The sequence below is a fragment of the Oncorhynchus gorbuscha genome, linkage group LG14, assembly GCF_021184085.1.
Source record: "Oncorhynchus gorbuscha isolate QuinsamMale2020 ecotype Even-year linkage group LG14, OgorEven_v1.0, whole genome shotgun sequence".
In the NCBI taxonomy this organism is placed as follows: Eukaryota; Metazoa; Chordata; class Actinopteri; order Salmoniformes; family Salmonidae; genus Oncorhynchus; species Oncorhynchus gorbuscha.
The window spans coordinates 61,939,425-61,965,263 of NC_060186.1; the positions used below are offsets into that span (position 1 = coordinate 61,939,425).

The 25,839-nt window shown below is 42.3% G+C and overlaps 1 protein-coding gene across 2 annotated transcripts; it reads left to right on the plus strand.

Moving 5' to 3' along the window:
• Positions 1-19,535: 19,535 nt before the first annotated feature.
• Positions 19,536-24,874, plus strand: ostm1 (osteoclastogenesis associated transmembrane protein 1). 2 transcript variants are annotated; one of them, XM_046298741.1, is made up of 6 exons: positions 19,536-20,005; positions 20,454-20,568; positions 20,812-20,909; positions 21,051-21,164; positions 22,426-22,591; positions 23,036-24,874. In XM_046298741.1, the coding sequence occupies exons 1-6, from the start codon at positions 19,622-19,624 to the stop codon at positions 23,089-23,091; spliced, it is 933 nt and encodes a 310-aa protein (XP_046154697.1). In that variant the 5' UTR covers positions 19,536-19,621; the 3' UTR covers positions 23,092-24,874. The 2 variants fall into 2 exon arrangements, with proteins under 2 accessions (XP_046154697.1, XP_046154698.1); XM_046298742.1 differs by having other exon boundaries at positions 21,054-21,164.
• Positions 24,875-25,839: the final 965 nt, after the last annotated feature.

Here is a 25,839-nt window from a genome sequence, read left to right on the forward strand (position 1 = left end):
CATCCTCCACACTAGCTAGTTCACATCCTCCACACTATCTATTTCACATCCTCTACACTAGCTAGTTCACATCCTCTACTCTATCAGGTTCACATCCTCCACACTATCTAGTTCACATCCTCCACACTAGCTAGTTCACATCGTCTACATCCTCCACACTATCTAGTTCACATCCTCCACACTAACTAGTTCACATCCTCCATACTAGCTAGTTCACATCCTCCACACTAGCTAGTTCACATCCTCCACACTATCTAGTTCACATCCTCCACACTAGCTAGTTCACATCCTCCACACTATCTAGTTCACATCCTCCACACTAGCTAGTTCACATCCTCCACACTAGCTAGTTCACATCCTCCACACTAGCTAGTTCACATCATCCACACTAGCTAGTTCACATCCTCCACACTATCTAGTTCACATTCTCCACACTAGCTAGTTCACATCCTCCACACTATCTAGTTCACATTCTCCACACTATCTAGTTCACATTCTCCACACTTGCTAGTTCACATCCTCTACACTATCTAGTTCACATTCTCCACACTATCTAGTTCACAATCTCCACACTAGCTAGTTCACATCCTCTACACTATCTAGTTCACATCCTCCACACTATCTAGTTCACATTCTCCACACTAGCTAGTTCACATCCTCCACACTATCTAGTTCACATCCTCTACACGTTCTAGTTGACATCCTCTACACTAGCTAGTTCACATCCTCTACATCCCCACACTATCTAGTTCACATCCACCACACTATCTAGTTCCCATCCTCCACACTAGCTAGTTCACATCCTCTACACTAGCTAGTTAACATCCTCTACATCCTCACACTATCTAGTTCACATCCTCCACACTATCTAGTTCCCATCCTCCACACTAGCTAGTTCACATCCTCTACACTATCTAGTTCCCATCCTCCACACTATCTAGTTCCCATCCTCCACACTAGCTAGTTCACATCCTCTACACTAGCTAGTTCACATCCTCTACACTATCTAGTTCACATCCTCTACACTAGCTAGTTCACATCCTCTACACTATCTAGTTCACATCCTCTACACTAGCTAGTTCACATCCTCTACACTATCTAGTTCACATCCTCTACACTAGCTAGTTCACATCCTCTACACTATCTAGTTCCCATCCTCCACACTAGCTAGTTCACATCCTCTACACTAGCTAGTTCACATCCTCTACACTATCTAGTTCACATCCTCTACACTAGCTAGTTCACATCCTCTACATCCTCACACTATCTAGTTCACATCCTCTACACTAGCTAGTTCACATCCTCTACACTATCTAGTTCACATCCTCTGCACTAGCTTGTTCACATCCTCTACACTATCTAGTTCACATCCTCTACACTAGCTAGTTCACATCCTCTACACTATCTAGTTCACATCCTCTACACTAGCTAGTTCACATCCTCTACACTATCTAGTTCACATCCTCTACACTAGCTAGTTCACATCCTCTACACTAGCTAGTTCACATCCTCTAAACTAGCTAGTTCACATCCTCTACATCCTCACACTATCTAGTTCACATCCTCCACACTATCTAGATCCCATCCTCCACACTAGCTAGTTCACATCCTCTACACTATCTAGTTCCCATCCTCCACACTAGCTAGGTCACATCCTCTACACTATCTAGTTCCCATCCTCCACACTAGCTAGTTCACATCCTCTACACTAGCTAGTTCCCATCCTCCACACTAGCTAGTTCACATCCTCTACACTAGCTAGTTCCCATCCTCTACACTAGCTAGTTCACATCCTCTACACTATCTAGTTCACATCCTCCACACTAGCTAGTTCACATCCTCTAAACTAGCTAGTTCACATCCTCTACATCCTCACACTATCTAGTTCACATCCTCCACACTATCTAGTTCCCATCCTCCACACTAGGTAGTTCACATCCTCTACACTAGCTAGTTCACATCCTCTACATCCTCACACTATCTAGTTCACATCCTCCACACTATCTAGTTCCCATCCTCTACACTATCTAGTTCCCATCCTCTACACTAGCTAGTTCACATCCTCTACACTATCTAGTTCACACCCTCCACACTATCTAGTTCCCATCCTCCACACTATCTAGTTCCCATCCTCCACACAAGCTAGTTCACATCCTCTACACTATCTAGTTCCCATCCTCTACACTAGCTAGTTCACGTCCTCCACACTATCTAGTTCCCATCCTCCACACTAGCTAGTTCACATCCTCTACACTAGCTAGTTCACATCCTCTACACTATCTAGTTCCCATCCTCCACACTAGCTAGTTCACATCCTCTAAACTAGCTAGTTTACATCCTCACACTATCTAGTTCACATCCTCCACACTATCTAGTTCCCATCCTCCACACTAGCTAGTTCACATCCTCTACACTAGCTAGTTCACATCCTCTACACTATCTAGTTCCCATCCTCCACACTAGGTAGTTCACATCCTCTACACTATCTAGTTCACATCCTCTACACTATCTAGTTCCCATCCTCTACACTAGCTAGTTCACATCCTCCACACTATCTAGTTCCCATCCTCCACACTAGCTAGTTCACATCCTCTACACTAGCTAGTTCACATCCTCTACACTATCAGTGTAACGGTTGTCGTCTTCCTCTTCTGAGGAGGAGTAGGAAATATCAGACCAATATGCAGCGTGGTAAGTGTTTGTCATATGAATTACACTGAACACAGGAAACAAACAAACAAGCGAATAAAGAAAAACCGAAACAGTCCCAAATGGTGAACAACACTGAAACGGAAAATAACCACCCACAAACAAGATTGGGAAAACAGGCTACCTAAGTATGGTTCTCAATCAGAGACAACGATTGACAGCTGCCTCTGATTGGGAACCATACCAGGCCAAACACATAGAAATATAGAATGCCCACCCCAACTCACGCCCTGACCAACCTCAAATAGAAACATACAAAAGGAACTAAGGTCAGGAAGTGACAATCAGGTTCACATCCTTCACATCCTCCACACTAGTTAGTTCACATCCTCCACACTAGCTAGTTCACATCCTCCACACTATCTAGTTCACATCCTCCACACTATCTAGTTCACATCCTCCACACTATCTAGTTCACATCCTCCACACTATCTAGTTCACATCCTCCACACTAGCTAGTTCACATCCTCTACACTATCTAGTTCACATCCTCTACACTATCTAGTTCCCATCCTCTACACTAGCTAGTTCACATCCTCTACACTAGCTAGTTCACATCCTCTACACTATCTAGTTCCCATCCTCTAAACTAGCTAGTTCCCATCCTCTACACTATCTAGTTCCCATCCTCTACACTAGCTAGTTCACATCCTCTACACTAACTAGTTCACATACTCTACACTATCTAGTTCCCATCCTCCACACTAGCTAGTTCACATCCTCCACACTATCTAGTTCACATCCTCCACACTATCTAGTTCACATCCTCCACACTATCTAGTTCACATCCTCCACACTAGCTAGTTCACATCCTCTACACTATCTAGTTCACATCCTCTACACTATCTAGTTCCCATCCTCTACACTAGCTAGTTCACATCCTCTACACTAGCTAGTTCACATCCTCTACACTATCTAGTTCCCATCCTCCACACTATCTAGTTCCCATCCTCCACACTATCTAGTTCACATCCTCCACACTATCTAGTTCACATCCTCCACACTATCTAGTTCACATCCTCCACACTATCTAGTTCACATCCTCTACACTAGCTAGTTCACATCCTCTACACTATCTAGTTCACATCCTCTACACTATCTAGTTCCCATCCTCTACACTAGCTAGTTCACATCCTCTACACTATCTAGTTCCCATACTCTACACTAGCTAGTTCACATCCTCTACACTATCTAGTTCACATCCTCTACACTAGCTAGTTCACATCCTCTACACTATCTAGTTCACATCCTCTACACTAGCTAGTTCACATCCTCTACACTATCTAGTTCACATCCTCTACACTAGCTAGTTCACATCCCCTACACTAGCTAGATCACATCCTCTACATCCTCACACTATCTAGTTCACATCCTCCACACTATCTAGATCCCATCCTCCACACTAGCTAGTTCACATCCTCTACACTATCTAGTTCCCATCCTCCACACTAGCTAGGTCACATCCTCTACACTATCTAGTTCCCATCCTCCACACTAGCTAGTTCACATCCTCCACACTATCTAGTTCCCATCCTCCACACTAGCTAGTTCACATCCTCTACACTAGCTAGTTCACATCCTCTAAACTAGCTAGTTCACATCCTCTACATCCTCACACTATCTAGTTCACATCCTCCACACTATCTAGTTCCCATCCTCCACACTAGGTAGTTCACATCCTCTACACTATCTAGTTCCCATCCTCTACACTATCTAGTTCCCATCCTCTACACTAGCTAGTTCACATCCTCTACACTATCTAGTTCACATCCTCCACACTATCTAGTTCCCATCCTCCACACTATCTAGTTCCCATCCTCCACACAAGCTAGTTCACATCCTCTACACTATCTAGTTCCCATCCTCTACACTAGCTAGTTCACATCCTCTACACTATCTAGTTCCCATCCTCCACACTAGCTAGTTCACATCCTCTACATCCTCACACTATCTAGTTCACATCCTCCACACTATCTAGTTCCCATCCTCCACACTAGCTAGTTCACATCCTCCACACTATCTAGTTCACATCCTCCACACTAGCTAGTTCACATCCTCTACACTATCTAGTTCCCATCCTCCACACTAGCTAGTTCACATCCTCTACACTATCTAGTTCCCATCCTCTACACTAGCTAGTTCACGTCCTCCACACTATCTAGTTCCCATCCTCCACACTAGCTAGTTCACATCCTCTACACTAGCTAGTTCACATCCTCTTCACTATCTAGTTCCCATCCTCCACACTAGCTAGTTCACATCCTCTAAACTAGCTAGTTCACATCCTCTACATCCTCACACTATCTAGTTCACATCCTCCACACTATCTAGTTCCCATCCTCCACACTAGCTAGTTCACATCCTCTACACTAGCTAGTTCACATCCTCTACACTATCTAGTTCCCATCCTCTACACTATCTAGTTCCCATCCTCCACACTAGCTAGTTCACATCCTCTACACTATCTAGTTCCCATCCTCTACACTAGCTAGTTCACGTCCTCCACACTATCTAGTTCCCATCCTCCACACTAGCTAGTTCACATCCTCTACACTAGCTAGTTCACATCCTCTACACTATCTAGTTCCCATCCTCCACACTAGCTAGTTCACATCCTCTAAACTAGCTAGTTCACATCCTCTACATCCTCACACTATCTAGTTCACATCCTCCACACTATCTAGTTCCCATCCTCCACACTAGCTAGTTCACATCCTCTACACTAGCTAGTTCACATCCTCTACACTATCTAGTTCCCATCCTCCACACTAGGTAGTTCACATCCTCTACACTATCTAGTTCACATCCTCTACACTATCTAGTTCCCATCCTCTACACTAGCTAGTTCACATCCTCCACACTATCTAGTTCCCATCCTCTACACTAGCTAGTTCACATCCTCCACACTATCTAGTTCCCATCCTCCACACTAGCTAGTTCACATCCTCTACACTAGCTAGTTCACATCCTCTACACTATCTAGTTCCCATCCTCCACACTAGCTAGTTCACATCCTCTAAACTAGCTAGTTCACATCCTCTACATCCTCACACTATCTAGTTCACATCCTCCACACTATCTAGTTCCCATCCTCCACACTAGGTAGTTCACATCCTCTACACTATCTAGTTCCCATCCTCTACACTATCTAGTTCCCATCCTCCACACTATCTAGTTCCCATCCTCCACACTAGCTAGTTCACATCCTCTACACTAGCTAGTTCACATCCTCTACACTATCAGTGTAACGGTTGTCGTCTTCCTCTTCTGAGGAGGAGTAGGAAATATCAGACCAATATGCAGCGTGGTAAGTGTTTGTCATATGAATTACACTGAACACAGGAAACAAACAAACAAGCGAATAAAGAAAAACCGAAACAGTCCCAAATGGTGAACAACACTGAAACGGAAAATAACCACCCACAAACAAGATTGGGAAAACAGGCTACCTAAGTATGGTTCTCAATCAGAGACAACGATTGACAGCTGCCTCTGATTGGGAACCATACCAGGCCAAACACATAGAAATATAACCACAAGAACAAAACATAGAATGCCCACCCCAACTCACGCCCTGACCAACCTCAAATAGAAACATACAAAAGGAACTAAGGTCAGGAAGTGACAATCAGGTTCACATCCTTCACATCCTCCACACTAGTTAGTTCACATCCTCCACACTAGCTAGTTCACATCCTCCACACTATCTAGTTCACATCCTCCACACTATCTAGTTCACATCCTCCACACTATCTAGTTCACATCCTCCACACTAGCTAGTTCACATCCTCTAAACTAGCTAGTTCACATCCTCTACATCCTCACACTATCTAGTTCACATCCTCCACACTATCTAGTTCCCATCCTCCACACTAGGTAGTTCACATCCTCTACACTATCTAGTTCCCATCCTCTACACTATCTAATTCACATCCTCTACACTATCTAGTACCCATCCTCTACACTATCTAGTTCACATCCTCTACACTATCTAGTTCCCATCCTCCACACTATCTAGTTCCCATCCTCCACACTAGCTAGTTCACATCCTCTACACTAGCTAGTTCACATCCTCTACACTATCAGTGTAACGGTTGTCGTCTTCCTCTTCTGAGGAGGAGTAGGAAATATCAGACCAATATGCAGCGTGGTAAGTGTTTGTCATATGAATTACACTGAACACAGGAAACAAACAAACAAGCGAATAAAGAAAAACCGAAACAGTCCCAAATGGTGAACAACACTGAAACGGAAAATAACCACCCACAAACAAGATTGGGAAAACAGGCTACCTAAGTATGGTTCTCAATCAGAGACAACGATTGACAGCTGCCTCTGATTGGGAACCATACCAGGCCAAACACATAGAAATATAACCACAAGAACAAAACATAGAATGCCCACCCCAACTCACGCCCTGACCAACCTCAAATAGAAACATACAAAAGGAACTAAGGTCAGGAAGTGACAATCAGGTTCACATCCTTCACATCCTCCACACTAGTTAGTTCACATCCTCCACACTAGCTAGTTCACATCCTCCACACTATCTAGTTCACATCCTCCACACTATCTAGTTCACATCCTCCACACTATCTAGTTCACATCCTCCACACTATCTAGTTCACATCCTCCACACTAGCTAGTTCACATCCTCTACACTATCTAGTTCCCATCCTCTACACTAGCTAGTTCACATCCTCTACACTAGCTAGTTCACATCCTCTACACTATCTAGTTCCCATCCTCTACACTAGCTAGTTCACATCCTCTACACTAGCTAGTTCACATCCTCTACACTATCTAGTTCACATCCTCTACACTATCTAGTTCCCATCCTCTACACTAGCTAGTTCACATCCTCTACACTATCAGTGTAACAGTTGTCGTCTTCCTCTTCTGAGGAGGAGTAGGAAATATCAGACCAATATGCAGCGTGGTAAGTGTTTGTCATATGAATTACACTGAACACAGGAAACAAACAAACAAGCGAATAAAGAAAAACCGAAACAGTCCCAAATGGTGAACAACACTGAAACGGAAAATAACCACCCACAAACAAGATTGGGAAAACAGGCTACCTAAGTATGGTTCTCAATCAGAGACAACGATTGACAGCTGCCTCTGATTGGGAACCATACCAGGCCAAACACATAGAAATATAACCACAAGAACAAAACATAGAATGCCCACCCCAACTCACGCCCTGACCAACCTCAAATAGAAACATACAAAAGGAACTAAGGTCAGGAAGTGACAATCAGGTTCACATCCTTCACATCCTCCACACTAGTTAGTTCACATCCTCCACACTAGCTAGTTCACATCCTCCACACTATCTAGTTCACATCCTCCACACTATCTAGTTCACATCCTCCACACTAGCTAGTTCACATCCTCTACACTATCTAGTTCACATCCTCTACACTATCTAGTTCCCATCCTCTACACTAGCTAGTTCACATCCTCTACACTAGCTAGTTCACATCCTCTACACTATCTAGTTCCCATCCTCTACACTAGCTAGTTCACATCCTCTACACTATCTAGTTCCCATCCTCCACACTAGCTAGTTCACATCCTCTAAACTAGCTAGTTCACATCCTCTACATCCTCACACTATCTAGTTCACATCCTCCACACTATCTAGTTCCCATCCTCCACACTAGCTAGTTCACATCCTCTACACTAGCTAGTTCACATCCTCTACACTATCTAGTTCCCATCCTCTACACTATCTAGTTCCCATCCTCCACACTAGCTAGTTCACATCCTCTACACTATCTAGTTCCCATCCTCTACACTAGCTAGTTCACGTCCTCCACACTATCTAGTTCCCATCCTCCACACTAGCTAGTTCACATCCTCTACACTAGCTAGTTCACATCCTCTACACTATCTAGTTCCCATCCTCCACACTAGCTAGTTCACATCCTCTAAACTAGCTAGTTCACATCCTCTACATCCTCACACTATCTAGTTCACATCCTCCACACTATCTAGTTCCCATCCTCCACACTAGCTAGTTCACATCCTCTACACTAGCTAGTTCACATCCTCTACACTATCTAGTTCCCATCCTCCACACTAGGTAGTTCACATCCTCTACACTATCTAGTTCACATCCTCTACACTATCTAGTTCCCATCCTCTACACTAGCTAGTTCACATCCTCCACACTATCTAGTTCCATCCTCCATCCTCTACACTAGCTAGTTCACATCCTCCACACTATCTAGTTCCCATCCTCCACACTAGCTAGTTCACATCCTCTACACTAGCTAGTTCACATCCTCTACTATCTAGTTCCCATCCTCCACACTAGCTAGTTCACATCCTCTAAACTAGCTAGTTCACATCCTCTACATCCTCACACTATCTAGTTCACATCCTCCACACTATCTAGTTCCCATCCTCCACACTAGGTAGTTCACACACTCTAGTTCCCATCCTCTACACTATCTAGTTCCCATCCTCCACACTATCTAGTTCCCATCCTCCACACTATCTAGTTCACATCCTCCACACTAGCTAGTTCACATCCTCTAAACTAGCTAGTTCACATCCTCTACATCCTCACACTATCTAGTTCACATCCTCCACACTATCTAGTTCCCATCCTCCACACTAGGTAGTTCACATCCTCTACACTATCTAGTTCCCATCCTCTACACTATCTAATTCACATCCTCTACACTATCTAGTACCCATCCTCTACACTATCTAGTTCCCATCCTCTACACTATCTAGTTCCCATCCTCCACACTATCTAGTTCCCATCCTCCACACTAGCTAGTTCACATCCTCTACACTAGCTAGTTCACATCCTCTACACTATCAGTGTAACGGTTGTCGTCTTCCTCTTCTGAGGAGGAGTAGGAAATATCAGACCAATATGCAGCGTGGTAAGTGTTTGTCATATGAATTACACTGAACACAGGAAACAAACAAACAAGCGAATAAAGAAAAACCGAAACAGTCCCAAATGGTGAACAACACTGAAACGGAAAATAACCACCCACAAACAAGATTGGGAAAACAGGCTACCTAAGTATGGTTCTCAATCAGAGACAACGATTGACAGCTGCCTCTGATTGGGAACCATACCAGGCCAAACACATAGAAATATAACCACAAGAACAAAACATAGAATGCCCACCCCAACTCACGCCCTGACCAACCTCAAATAGAAACATACAAAAGGAACTAAGGTCAGGAAGTGACAATCAGGTTCACATCCTTCACATCCTCCACACTAGTTAGTTCACATCCTCCACACTAGCTAGTTCACATCCTCCACACTATCTAGTTCACATCCTCCACACTATCTAGTTCACATCCTCCACACTATCTAGTTCACATCCTCCACACTATCTAGTTCACATCCTCCACACTAGCTAGTTCACATCCTCTACACTATCTAGTTCCCATCCTCTACACTAGCTAGTTCACATCCTCTACACTAGCTAGTTCACATCCTCTACACTATCTAGTTCCCATCCTCTACACTAGCTAGTTCACATCCTCTACACTAGCTAGTTCACATCCTCTACACTATCTAGTTCACATCCTCTACACTATCTAGTTCCCATCCTCTACACTAGCTAGTTCACATCCTCTACACTATCAGTGTAACGGTTGTCGTCTTCCTCTTCTGAGGAGGAGTAGGAAATATCAGACCAATATGCAGCGTGGTAAGTGTTTGTCATATGAATTACACTGAACACAGGAAACAAACAAACAAGCGAATAAAGAAAAACCGAAACAGTCCCAAATGGTGAACAACACTGAAACGGAAAATAACCACCCACAAACAAGATTGGGAAAACAGGCTACCTAAGTATGGTTCTCAATCAGAGACAACGATTGACAGCTGCCTCTGATTGGGAACCATACCAGGCCAAACACATAGAAATATAACCACAAGAACAAAACATAGAATGCCCACCCCAACTCACGCCCTGACCAACCTCAAATAGAAACATACAAAAGGAACTAAGGTCAGGAAGTGACAATCAGGTTCACATCCTTCACATCCTCCACACTAGTTAGTTCACATCCTCCACACTAGCTAGTTCACATCCTCCACACTATCTAGTTCACATCCTCCACACTATCTAGTTCACATCCTCCACACTAGCTAGTTCACATCCTCTACACTATCTAGTTCACATCCTCTACACTATCTAGTTCCCATCCTCTACACTAGCTAGTTCACATCCTCTACACTAGCTAGTTCACATCCTCTACACTATCTAGTTCCCATCCTCTACACTAGCTAGTTCACATCCTCTACACTATCTAGTTCACATCCTCTACACTATCTAGTTCCCATCCTCTACACTAGCTAGTTCACATCCTCTACACTAGCTAGTTCACATCCTCTACACTATCTAGTTCCCATCCTCTACACTAGCTAGTTCACATCCTCTACACTATCTAGTTCCCATCCTCTACACTAGCTAGTTCACATCCTCTACACTATCTAGTTCCCATCCTCTACACTAGCTAGTTCACATCCTCTACACTAGCTAGTTCACATCCTCTACACTATCTAGTTCCCATCCTCTACACTAGCTAGTTCACATCCTCTACACTAACTAGTTCACATCCTCTACACTAGCTAGTTCACATCCTCCACACTAGCTAGTTCACATCCTCCACACTAGCTAGTTCACATCCTCCACACTATCTAGTTCACATCCTCCACACTATCTAGTTCACATCCTCCACACTAGCTAGTTCACATCCTCCACACTATCTAGTTCACATCCTCTACTCTATCAGGTTCACATCCTTTACACTATCAAAACATTTATGATTTTGCATTATTCAGAGCAACCTGAATGTGGAACATTTTCACACAATTTGACCATTTAACAGTTCAGATTGCAGGTTACCTATTCCATACCACATTGAACCAGTTGGGTTACATTGCCTGTTTTGCATCTTGTCAGTTTGTAAGTCGCTCTGGATAAGAGCGTCTGCTAAATGACTTAAATGTAAATGTAAATGTCAGGAGCAACACCTGAAATCATACACACATTCAAGACAGACAGGCTTAGTTTGAGCCATGCAATGAAGATGGTGATGAGGATGATGATATGTGTATGATTTTATCAGGTCATGAACCTGAGCTGAACACCAAGTCAGCAAAGTCAACAACTCCTCTCTATCACTGAAATCCACAGACATCCCGTTTAACCATGATGAGGATAGTTCCTCCTCACTCTCACACACCCCTCTCCCGCTGTCTCGCAGGGGTCGGAGTGACGTGAACCCCTCACCCCACCCCCACCATGGACTAATCGGAGGGGAGGGTCTAGGCCTATGTGTTTTGTTGCTTGTCAAAAACAATCACTCCTCGGGCCATTACATTTACAGCACGTCGTACTTTAATTGGTGTAACCGAGTGAGCGCTGAGAGGCGGGGGAGGCGGCCCACAAAGAACAGCGCGCAGTGAATGAGAAGAGACTCGCACAAAACTCCTCTTCACAGTGAAAAAAGTTCAGAGTTAGTCACTAACAAGGTGGTATAGAGGGGCTCTCTTTTTAAGTGATACCAAGTTACACTGTTCCGGCCAAAAGCTAGAAAACCATTAACCGCAGTGTTTGACCCTAAATCTTTTCGTTGAACAGGCCGTGCGTAAACAACTGGTGAGAAAATGAATTACGGGCAAAAAACAGATGTGGGAATCCACTATTTAAATGTATAACAATGGTTTTAGGTGTTAGTTAAGGCGTTATTTTTCTCTTTATAATATGACGAAATGACCACCTGTAAAATTACAGACTGGGGCCAATAGGCCTATACTTCATGGCATAACAACTTTATTACTAGTGCGCCTCCATACCCAGAAACCTCTCTCTCTCTCTATCTCTCTCACTCTCTCCCTCTCTCCCTCGCCCGCTCGCCCTTCCTTCTGTTTGGGCACTGGAGGTTGTCAGCCGGGGTTTATGTTCAGTTCACTGAAGCTGAAAGAAGTCAGCTTCGTGTCTTGTTATGAAACAAGACGTCTCTGCCTCCCAGTTCGCGGGAGCGATGAGAAGTGGTCGCGGCGAGCTGGGGGAGCAGAGCGCTCTCCGCGCCAGGCCCATCCCTAGAGGCGACCAGCAGTGAGGAAGTCAAAGCAGCTTTTGTGTCGCTTCTGCTGGCTGCATGTTTGTTAATTATCCCGTCTATGTGCTCAGACAACTTGGGCTCCCCGAGAGAGCCAACCAACCCAGTCGACGGAAGAGCGCACAACACACCGTCAACAAAGATTAACTTCTCTCAGAGCCATGCACCGAGATGTCTGAATGGGAAGACACTGCAAAACAAAGAGCTATCTTGTGTGAACTGCTACCAATAGACTAAAATATTCAAACCACATTTTCCTGTGTATGTTGCCGATTTACACACAGGCAGTTAGCGGACTAAACTCCACTCCATGGTGAAGGAAGTTTCCATCACCATGGAGTGGATGTTTTGCTGCTAACATACAGTGTGACATTTAGGCCTACCCAAAGGCAGTTTGGGGTATAGGCATATAGGCCTACACCTGTTGATCATTAGTGACCAAATCGATCCAGATGCTTTGCAATTATGATGAGGAGGATAATATTCATATCAGCAGCAGCCTCTGTAGAGGTATAAGGGCTTCCTACTGGCTGTTGTACTTCACTCCTTATCAAATTGATATTGGCCAGCAGTTTTGGGGCTAAAATGAAACTAGGCTTATTCTGCACCCACTCAGATAACCATACCCAAAACTCTTAATCGGTTTGGCACAGTCTATTCTAACTTTGGAAATAGTCAGTGAATGGCAATTAATCTGTTGGCAGTTCAGTCCCTGCGGTCTTGGGAAGCAGTTTGGGAGCATCCGTCTTTTTCTCCAGAAAGTGAAAGTGCACGTCAGTCCTCTGAACGCCTTCATTGAGCCCCGACTTGATGGTTCTCTCTCCCGCTCAGATCACTTCTTTAGAGCGCAGAATAGCGCCGAATAGCCTCGCCTTGATCAGCATCAATTGTCATCGCGGGTTTCGGGACACTTTGGCCGCCAGTGGGCGAAGTCAGGGCTAATCCCTGGAAAGGGAATCACGGGGAAAGAGAAAAGCAACAATAACCAAGTCAAGCGTAAAAAATGAAAGCGAAATCTCTATTATCAACTCCCTGCATTTCCCAGCGATCTAGTGAAAATCAGGCTAGTTTGTGAGTCGAGTCAGACGCCCAGGGAAGAATATGGGGTCGCGCTGGGTTGGTAGACTCACACGATGAAGAGGGCAATATTTCGGTGAAAGGGGGCCTCGCATTTGCAAAATCCCTCTCACATCCCGACATAACCATTAAATGCAGACTGACTTTATGTTGTATAGAGAGCGACAAACAAGAAAAGAGGCACAGTTCTCCAATGAAAGAATGGGGTTTTGGAGGATTAGGGACGGCCCGAAGGATGAAGAATAACTTCTGCATAACTTTACAGCTATTTTCTCCCCTTGCTTGCAAGAGCCAAGTTTACTGCTAAACCGGTTTAAGTTTAACCCCTTATTGCATCCACTCTCCCAGATTTCCTTGCAACAAATTCATGTTGGTTTATGCAAAAATCTTACATTTTTTACGCAATCATTTTTCATAAACTACTTCATCAGATCTAGCCTAAGTGTTTTCAAAATATTTGTCTTATATCATATTGGCCTAGCTTTCTATTTATAACTCGACATGGATAAATAGTTATTATGACTAATATCATATGCCTATAAGTAGGCCTAAACTGGAACGGAAAACTGTATACGATCATTTGAGGTATTATCAACAGTAAAAACAAATCTCAAAGGTGTTACTGCAGCACACTGTAAATGATGGTGCGTTGGGGGAAAAGTACTGTTTTTCAAATGGTACCTTTCACCCCACAAAATACAATACCATACTGTGCCACAAACCTTTTGACCACTAGTGAGTGCATGTTATTGTTGTTTCTGGGTCATTAACATATTTTGAGGCGTGCCTTATAAGAGGCTATATTTGTTGCGCCAGTGAGGAAGAATGCTGTATCAAATTAACTCCTATGTGGTTCTAGTGTCCCATCAATTTATAGGGGGGACAGATTGGAGTGGCAACAAGCCTTAAACCTTAAATGGTTGAGCATTTTGCCATGTCCTTTGGATCTGTTTTGCCCTTTGGTTGCTGCCAGTTTGGAAGCCTTTGTGAAGGCCTCTAGAAGTGCAGGTGATATAGAAACATGTATTTTCATTAATATACTGTATTAAGTTGCTTGCACCAATCCCTTGTAATTATAGTAAAATACAAACCCCTCCCCCCAAACAATTGCATTAACTCATTCTGATTATGGTAGTATTTACTTTATTATTATTTATTTTTTTGCAGTATAATACAGTACATTTTATGGTTTTGTACTGTGTGTCATTACACATTACTTGCTTTGATACCGTATTTATATTACAGTACATGTATTGTAAAATGAAATACAGAATTTCACTAGTCACCGACCTGACCTGTCTGTAAAATACTGTCAACCCCATACCGTGTAGGATATTTGATAGGCTTATTGTTATCGGTTACAAAAGGTGTTGGGGAAGCTACTCTGAAAATATCGTTTACCAAACTACCAATTACGATACAGTTAAGATAGTTAATATACAATAAAGCTACCCGTAAGAAACATGTCATTTACATAACTAAAGTTATTTTGAAAAAGTAGCACACTACATGCAAACTACTTCGTGAAAAATGATCATACCTAAATCTAAAATGTTATAGACCACACATTGCAAGAACATATCACTCTGGTGTTAGATGTTAACATAATGTGTAATTTAACCTATTAAACACAACAAATATGTTTCAAGTAAAAATTAGGCAGGTCTGGTGCCTATCTGAAAAAGATAGCAAATATTGTCTACTTTACCCATTATTTGATGTACGCCATTATATGCAAAAACGTAATTAACTACTAAAAACACTACCAAGATTTGAATTAAGTTCATCTACCACCTAGCTACACCAAAATGTTATTACTTTCTAGTTGAACAGGGCCACATGTAATTCACTACTCCCCATCACCAGCCAACAATTATAATCTCCAAAATTCCTTGAAAGATTTGAAAAAAAAATGGAGTTTAGAAAATTTCCTGAAGTTGCTTAGTTCAACATACTGCAATAGGCCGATTTAGAACGGCAAACATAGCGCTAAAGGCTATGTAGCCGTAATACATTTCAAAAAGATAAATCACATTTATGCATGCAGTCCTCTTAGCTTGTGTGTATTTTTTGTCATTCATATTAAGCATATTAAGGTTAATCAATTAATTGGCCTACGCTATATACATTTGTATCCATTTAAGAATAAGATGTGGTCTTATAGGCTTACTAATGTTTTCTTATCGAACATGGGATCACGAGGCGGTTCTCCTCCTGCCTCATCACCTTACTGATGAGCCCTTGAGGCGATGGGAGACACTGCGAGCCTAATTAGGGATTTTTGTACTCGTGGAGCCGGATTCGGTATCTATCACATGCTAATGAACCCCTTCAGTGGGTTCAATCCCTTCAATTCGCTACGGAATTAAAGGACAGTCATGCAATATAGCCTAACAAGTTCTTAGATTGGCTTTAATAACACATAAGGCAATAGTAATCTCCTAGACTTTATACAGTGCTTTTTTACTAAACACAAGTCATCATGTAGTACAATAAAGGTCAATTCAGGGACTGTGTATTTTAGTTGTTTTATCAATGTTTATTCGCTTCTGAATCTCAGTCTCTTTAGCCCAGCAAGTGAGTTTATTATTAAAAATATATATATTTCACCTTTATTTAACCAGGTAGGCTAGTTGAGAACAAGTTCTCATTTACAACTGCGTCCTGGCCAAGATAAAGCAAAGAGGTGCGACACAAACAACAACACAGAGTTACATATGGAATAAACAAACATACAGTCAATAATACAATAGAAAAAGTCTATATACAGTGTGTGCAAATGAGGTAGGATAAGGAAGGTAAGGAAATAAATAGGCCATAGTGGCAAAATAATTCCAATATAGTAATTAAACATTGGAGTGATAGATTTATTTGGTTTCCCTGATCAGGTTCTTCATGCAGTTAGTGCCTCCGGCCCGTCAGTCCAAAATACGTCCAAAATGGGACCCTATTCCCTATTTAGTGCAAAACATTTGATCAGGACCCATAGGGTTTTGGTCAAAAGTAGTGCACAATATAGGGAATAAGGTTCCATGTGGGCCATACACTTTTGAGGCACAGAGACCTGTCTAGTATAGGGAAGGAACAGGAGGGGGGCCGTTTAGTGCACAATAAGCACAACATTGAAAAATATAGAATTATGAGAAATATGGAATTGTTGACACGGATATGATCCTAAAGACCACAAATAAAGTCCTTAGTATAAATTATAATCATTAGCATGGGAGGGGAGGGGTCGTTTAGTGCACAATAAACACAATTATGAGAAATGTGTAATTGTTGAAAAGGCTATGACCCTAGAACAGATATAGCTTAATGATGATAGCAGTTCTCGTTATGCTTAGCTTAAGTATATCATTTTCCATCACAAAAACATATCAATAACATTCTTCAGTTAGGCATTTCCTAACGTTTATGACCAATAACAACAGAACAGAACTGTGATCATTGACTCATTTCCATTCATTAATATAGATTGTGTGGTCAAGTTCACAAACAATATGAGACAGAAGGTGTGTCTGTAGCCTAACCAGCTTTATAATACCTACCAACACTAAATAATGAATTTCCTTCAGCAGTGAAATGCAGGCACACAAACAGACACACGCATGCGCGCAGACACGCACAGACCAGTGGCATAGCATAGTTTCGCAGACCCCTGCAAGGTCCAAGCAATTTTTGTCTGTGTGTAAAGTGCTGAGTGATTTTTAAACATTAAATGCACTGTGCATTATGTGGGTTGAATGCTATAACAACAGAATAAACCAATGAATAAAAGTTCCAAGGTGGTAGTGACTGTCTATTACTACTTATCAGTTATTAACCATCAGTTATTCACATGACTTCACTTTATCATCACTTGAGTCATCTCATCTCTCCAGAGCTGCTGCCATGGGGGGATTGGCCTACTGGCAATTCTGGCTAATGCCAGAAGAGCCGGAACATCTTTAATTAGGATGGGCTGTTGGAAATGTACAAAAAAAGTTATAATTATATATACAGGATATAGCAATGAACCTGACAGATCTGCTGTGGTGCAGTCAAGGTAAGAAGGAAACAGAAGGACACTCACGCGCACTTACACAGATCATGTAGTCTACTACTACCAGTTAGGCCTAATATTTTGGCTGTATATTGCATGAAAATATTTCATACCTACTATTGTTGGCTAATTAGGGAGGGGGATTCGGGGAGATTTAGACATTAGGCTACTCAACTCTTAGGCTAATGGTATTCCGATTTTAGTTGAGGTCCTTTCCTGAATATGACAATGAAAAAATAAATGCTCAGAAAAAGTCTGGAAAGCGTTGGCTACTTTTGATGCACAATGGTTTTATAGTGAATGGCAAATACATGTATATTATTAATATCGTTACAGTGTAGCATCCAGGCGTTGCAGAGCCATTGCAAATATTGTCCAGGATTTTTGGGGGTGAGATTACTATCTACTAGCCTACTAAACATGCTAAACCATTCAAGTCACTTTCCTTTCAAAATCACTAAAGGGATGAACATCTGAACAATTAAATGAACACGGTTTATGATGAGCAGAAGGTGCTCCGGAGGCCAGAATCCACATAAAAACGAAATATTATCGCCAGACTTCTGAGCAGACATTAGAATAGGCCTTAATGCCACGCATTCTCTCCCCCTTATTTCCATTAGGCTCTGATGACTGCGAAATTGCTGCGGACTGCAAGTTATCAAGAGCCACTAATTTCGCATTAAAGACCATTGACTGCAGTGGCTTGATTCGAGGGTTTTTTGACAATTATCACAATCAGAATTTGAGCCCAGATAATTTACCTTGACTCCGTGATTATTTGCGTCGTGCCATGCGCACATTTGAAAATTGCATAGTGTCAAAACGCGCGGCGGCGGTAGGCCTAAATAATGAGGAGGCGGCGATACGGGATCAGGAGGTGCACATATCTCCATATTGCCGCTCTCCTCTTCAACACGCAGGGTCACACTCATCTTCACACACTCCGTCATTAACTGGCTTCCTCTCTCTCTCTCTCTCTCTCTCTCTCTCTCTCTCTCTCTCTCTCTCTCTCTCTCTCTCTCTCTCTCTCTCTCTCTCTCTCACACACACACTTTTTATGCATATACCATACATATATATTAGTTATTTATTTTGTCTAAATTAACATTATATTATTTCACTAATTTGAGGCATTAAATTGTCCAAACTATCCAATTGTCCAAACTATCCAATATGAGGAAAAGCAGGGGACTTGCTGGATGCCGGTGCATTTCGTGTGTAAGTGTGTGTTGTGTTGGTGTTTGTGTTTTGAGAGGAGCAGAATCATTCTCCAATCCCGCAAGGGGCCACTCACTAAAGGTGATCATGTCTTCTCTGATCTCCAAATAGCCACCTTGACATTGACCTTATTTAGTACAGCAGAGAAACTAATCTGAGAGCCAGAGAGAGGGTTACAAAGTTCGCTACAGTATAGCACATGCATGTGTTCACTGCAAAATGATACAATTACAGTTCTACAATCAGTTAATATTGCTTAATCGAGTATGTTGTAAAAATAACTGGTTTCGGAATAACATTCTGAATCAGCACAGTAAAGCGTCCCACCCAGTTCTCTCGAGATCCTCATTATCACATGACCACAGTAGTAAGCAGACAGGAACAGGAAGTGATGGACTGTTATTGTGTGTGAGCTTTGGAAGGTGCTTCTTAAAACTTTCATATTTCACAAACATGTTTATTGTTCAGGTGGGTGTGTTATTGATAGCGTTGACATATTACGCCAATGCTCAAACGTCTGTTGTCGCTGTCAACACCACCATCCCTGGTTCAGAGCAGAGCGCAAGCGGCTTGAGGCAACTCGCCGTGGCAGTGGTGCCTCAGTCGTCCGTGTTTCACCCCAGTCTCCGTTCACAGTTCTCTCTCAACCTGTTGTCGGCGTTTCCAGAAGATCTGGAGGTCAGCAATTACTGCGTCGCGCTGCTGGCTATCTTTGGGCAGCGATATTCAACGTATGTTAATTGTTTGGTGTCCGCCGCGCGCCCTGTCAAAGTGTGCCAAAACTGTTATGGCACCTACGGCAACCTTATGGAAATCTACAAAAACATTTCAGACCAGGTAGCGTGAAAACATTTGTGTTTTTCCGTCGTTTTCTCTCTGAGTGTCATTCAGTTTTTATTTAGATTATGCATCGCCATGTTTTTGCCCTGTGCTGTGGGCTAATTGGTGTGCCGTGGTCACATGCGTCATGTCTTGTGACTGTTGCTAGTAGCCTATGCCAGTGGATAGTAGGGGAAATTAAAAATCACAAGACTAGTTATTCAGGAAACAATTAATAGAAAACTAATTATAAATAAACATGCTCAGTGACTAGGAGGACAAGCCATACCTTACTGTTGCCATAATTGAGATGGCCTAATGGCACTGGTTTGCCACCTATTTCAGTTTCTTAGCACTTCAAGCTGTTTCCACTAAATCCTCAGTGTAAGATATATTCTAACCAGTAGGCCTAAACACGTGGGATCTTGAACACCCTTGGTGAGACTGCTTGTGTGTCTGTTTCCAGATGGGCCCAGGGAATGTGAGCTGCAGAGACAGCCTACTGCGTTCTGATAGGCTGATGTTGGTGTTCCTGCTCTACAGTAACCTGGAGGACATCTGGACCGCTTCAGAATGTAACCGTAGGTGGACTGCTTAGTATTATCAACACATTTTGTTATATGCTGATACTCCTGTATATATCATTATCTTTGCTATTTGCTGTGGCTCAATAAGTTTTTTACTTCCTTTCCTTGCCTCCTTTCCTTTGTGATCGATGCTATGAAAATAATTGCTATGTGAAAGCCAGGAGGCAGAATATATATACGTTTGATCTTTAACCCTTCCATGGTTCATGATTTCTGACTGATGACTACCTGTCTAAGGTTGTGTAAGCCTGAGACACCACAGCCTGACCAATGACACCCTTCACTTCATGGAATCTCTGAACCAGTCTCTCAGCTGCTTCGAGAAGTACCAGAAGGTGGGTCCCTATTGTAGGTCAGAGATTTAAAAATCTAGTCGGGACTAAAATCCATCTAAAGCCACTAGGGAGGGATAGGGAGTATAAAGTTGAGTTCTGATATGTAGTTTATAACTGAACTGTTTCCACTTTGTGATTTAGCAGGGTAACCACTCAGAGCTTTGTACGGAATGTAAGGCCACATACAGAGGACTGAATGAGCTGTACAGCCGCATGGAGAAGAATCACACCCTCTGCATCGACATCGAGGACTCTGTATGTATTTCACAGCCACAGGTTGTCGTTACATCTTGCGCTTTGTCATTCATGTTAGCCTTGGAAGCCCAGGTTTCCCATGTGCCTGGTAAAGTTCTCCTCAGAAAGATGATGAAAAGGGGTGGGGTATGATAGTCTAGATGGGAACTAGTGACATGTTGCCAATCAACTTTTGCATGGGTGGAGTGCCAAACAGAGGTTGGCACTAAAAAAATATGTCTGACTTGCAACAAGGCAGTATGCATAAGATGCAAAACTTTTGACGCATATGGTACTCAAACATTGTCTGACACGGTAGGAAAAGAGACAGGGACAAAACAATGAAAACAAGGAAATGCCTCTCCTGTGTTGATGGTTAGGAGATCTTGTTTTCAGATTAATATGACCCTGTGCCACACAAAGCCGTTCATGCTATATGTGGCAATATTGTATTAAATGCAATTTTTCAGAGTAAAAATTGAAAAAAGCTATTTTAAAGGCATGCGTGCATACATTTTACATATGGGTGGTCCTGGGAAGTGAACCCACTATCCTGGCTTTGCAAGTGCCATGCTCTACCAACTGAGCTACAGAGGACCACTGTTAGAATTATGTTTCGCACTAGTGCAGAATACATTTTGAGGATGTAAAGTTTAGCAATGCTCCCCACCTCAGTGAGAGCACTGCTAATAGAAATGTGGAAGATGTGAAACAGCACCCCCCAGGGGATTCTTATGCTGCGTTTACACAGGCAGCCTAATTCAGATTTTTTTCTGCCCCAAGTTAGTCCTTTGACTAATCAGATCTTTTGCCAATAATTGAGCGAAAGATCCGAATTGGGCTGCCTGTGTAAACGCAGCCATTGAGAAAGAAATGGAGAGAGATGTCACCAGGTTTGCATCCCAATTCTCTCTTTCTCCCAAAGTGTGCACTTGTTCACTTCCCTACATGGATTTGAAAGGAAATGACTGGTATGGAAACTCTCATCTAGCCCATGCCATCATGAATCCAATGCTTTTAAACTTGTGGGGAGTAGTGAACGGGTGCACAAGGTGAGATTATTGGGACGTACCCCAGTTCTGGTAGTGCCCGTGAGTTTCAAAGGAGGTGAAGTAGAAACTAGAAGGGCACTAGGGACAGAAGGCCAGACATGGAGCAAGGGAGTCAGATGGATAGAAAAGAGAGAGACTCAAATAGACGAGAGAGACTGTGTCCCCTTTTGTATTTATTTAAGCTCCTGTGTTGTTGTGTTGATTGTGGGGGGGATCCTGTCTTGTTTCAGATGAATATGACCCGTATACTATGGAGCAAGGATTTCAATTGTTCTTTCCCCCGGGCGGAGACTGTTCCTGTCATCGCCGTGTCCAGCTTCATGCTCTTTCTGCCCATCATCTTCTACTTGAGCAGCTTCCTTCACTCGGAACAAAAGAAACGCAAGCTCATACACCGTGAGTAACCAGCTTAATTCACCCATTGTTGCACGGAGAGATTCTTTGACGGGTTGGTTGGAGGGGGGTGTGTGGGGGTGGGAGGATGTATGCTGGGGAGGGGTGGTCACAGATTTTTCAAGTGAAGTATATGTGGAAGCCAGGGTGTCTCTTGAATGCATGCTCCTGGTTTATAGAGATTGTATCATAGGGGCGGTAGGAGTGTCCCAAATAATGTGGACTTGTAAAGGAGGGGTGAGGTAGTTCTTAAGGGTTGGGAGTGGGGGAGGAGAGCGGTTTAATGGTGTCCTTGTAAATAGTGGGTTTAAGCCTAGTAATGATCTAGGCCAGGGAGTCGAAGAGCGATACATTACGCTGTTTATTTGACACGTGGAATAATGGTGAAGCAACGGTTTTAGACTAAATGTTGTGTGGTGGCTAACAGTTACTCTTTTTCCTCTCCAGCCAAACGAGCCAAGTCCAACCCCAGCTTCATTAACATCCAGGACAAGTTCAGCTGAGGAGAGTGAGAGATGGAAGAGAATGAGGAGAAGATGGATCAGATAATGACTTTATTATCCCCGTGGGGAAATTTGTTGTCGCTCTGTGCATACATAAACATATAATCAGTACATACAGCATACAAACAATACAGGTAGAAAAGTACAGTTCATGAGTGATCAGTGATCTTCCATTCACTATAGACAACAGAACACACTGTCAACTACAATGTTAGATATAGGCCACACAGGAGGTTGGTGGCACCTTAAATGGGGAGGATGGGCTCGTGGTAATGGCTGGAGCGGAATAGGTGGAATGGTATCAGTCATTCCATTGATTCTGTTCCAGTCATTATTATGAGCCATCCTCCCCTCAGCAGCCTCCACTGAAAGGCCAGTCCGATGCTCCTACTTGTGGTTTAAACATTCAGGAACCTTACTACCGTTTGGACAAAGGATATTTTGGCTCTATTCCTTTGGTTTTCTGTAACGTCTCCTCGAGCAGAGTAGCTAAAATTCCTGATAAAGAGGATGTCTGGAGTCCATCAGTACCTTGTGGGGTTTTGAGGGCTCTTATATCATAAATGACCTCCAGACCTGTCTGTTTGAACTCTAGCACCTTACTAGCAGAGCTTACAATTTCTCTGCGAGACATAATTAAAAAAATTTAACCTTTATTTAACTAGGCAAGTCAGTTAAGAACAAATTCTTATTTACAATGATTGCCTACCCTAGACGACATTGGGCTAATTGTGCGCTGCTCTATGGGACACCTAATCACGACCGGATGTGATACAGACTGGATTCGAACCAGGGACTGTAGTGATGCCTCTTGCACTGAGATGCAGCGCCTTAGACCGCTGCGCCACTCAGGAGCGGAAATGACAATTTCCGTACCAGACAAAGAGGAAGAATCTTTGTTGTCCAAAACCGCACCTGGATACAAATGTAACATGTAATTTCATTATGGCTGTGGTTTCAGCCAGGGGTGTATTCATTACGTCTTGCAACAGAAACCGTTTAAGAACCAAACGGGAGCAAATTTAACAGAACTATGAGGGACCTACCTGAATTTGTCCAATATAAACTCTTTGTTTTCATTGCAAAATGTTTTCCATTTGACGTAAACGGTTTCTTTTGCAACACGTTTTGCAACAGCATTCACGTAATGAGCGCACCCTGTGGGAGAGGATACCAATCATTTTTTTAAATATATATATTTTTGTTTTATTTTTGCTGAAATGATATTTGAACCCCCTAGCCCCATCTCACCCATTGCTTCTACAATGAAAGACAGTCTGGAGATGAACCACAATGACTACTGATTTATCAGTAATGGGTAGTTGAAGTATATTTTTGTGTGCAATTTTATTTTTTTTGGTGACTAGATGTACTCTGCTGTGAAAGACCGACGACAAACAGGCAGAAAGCACTTGATGTCTATTAGTTGTGACGTATGCCTGCCGTGTAGAAGTGGATAACAGCTGAGATGGAGACATTTTAAAAATAAATGTTGTTTTTTTTAAACAGCAAGGTGAAAGCACTCCATGATATCACAGAAGGCAGAGTGAGCCAGCTCTTTCAACCCTATTTGTTTTTTTTTGTTGCACTGTTAATGTCTTTGTCCTTTCCCACTGGTTATCACATGCTGGACTTGTTTTGTGTTATATTTGTTTTTGTTATATTTGATAATGTGAGTAGTTTGTGGCAATAGATGCAATTTGTTGTAATTATGTATCTGTATATTTGCCTTATTGAAGTGGCTTCCCTTTTGCTTAAAGATACATTTCACAAACTAGGCCTATTTCAGCTGCAGTAGGGTTTTTACTGACCAATAACACTGTGCCAACTACTTTTTCTAGTTTTTTAAGATGTGTTAAAGTAACTGTTACTTTGTTACAGGTGTAAAATCCCTCTCTTGTAGCACTTGTCAAAAATTGTATAGGATGCTTTAGGCCTACTTTTCAGAATCACTGTGAGATATAATTAATTCGTCACGCAAAACTCTAGATATGCTAATTTTTATTTGACTTGTTACATTTTCCACTATATTCATATAAATCTAATTAGCATAATACAAATAATGCTATCAATCTCATTTAAATAAATAAAACATTTACAAGCCAGCGCATCGGCGGATGTCGGACTTCCGCACCGAAAAATGTATGCAAGTGTATGGGGCATTTCCACGTCAAAGGTATATGGGTCATCCTGAGCTTTCTTGTCTCAGATATAGAACAGACACTTCAAAACATACTTCCTTTTGATTATTTATTTTATACTATATGTTTTGGCATGCATTCATCTTATTTAATGTGTTTCTATGGACTAATGGCGGTAAATCCTAATTCAATCTTTCATCAATTAAAAAAAAAAAATTATACTTAAATGTGTCCTAAAATTCAAAATCATATAGTTTAATGATCTTCGGAATGACCATATTGGCAATTCCATATGTTAGCTTAGAAACTCAGCCCCTTAGACTCAAACCCATTATTAACACCATGTCTTAAATAATGTTCGTTTTTGAAACAAAACGTTTTCCTCGACGAATAGCCTAAATTTGTGATATGTAGACGAGTCACTATTTTTCAACTATGGGCATTCCTGGCACGGTGCTCTGTTAATTTTTGATCTGCTGTTTCACTATGCCTATTACTTGTTCTGGATAAAAAGCTATTTCTCACAAGACAGGCCCCTTGTTTTTAGGGTTGCGTGGCCTTTTCGTTGGATTGCAACGAGATCGCTTTACCTCCGTCATTAGCAGCT

Bases quoted from the DNA above. Each gene is read 5' to 3' on its own strand.
- ostm1 (XM_046298741.1), top strand. From the start codon at position 19,622: ATGTTTATTGTTCAGGTGGGTGTGTTATTGATAGCGTTGACATATTAC. The intron at 20,006-20,453 runs GTAGCGTGAAAA...GTCTGTTTCCAG, and splicing joins ACAAAAACATTTCAGACCAG to ATGGGCCCAGGGAATGTGAG. The intron at 20,569-20,811 runs GTAGGTGGACTG...TACCTGTCTAAG, and splicing joins GACCGCTTCAGAATGTAACC to GTTGTGTAAGCCTGAGACAC.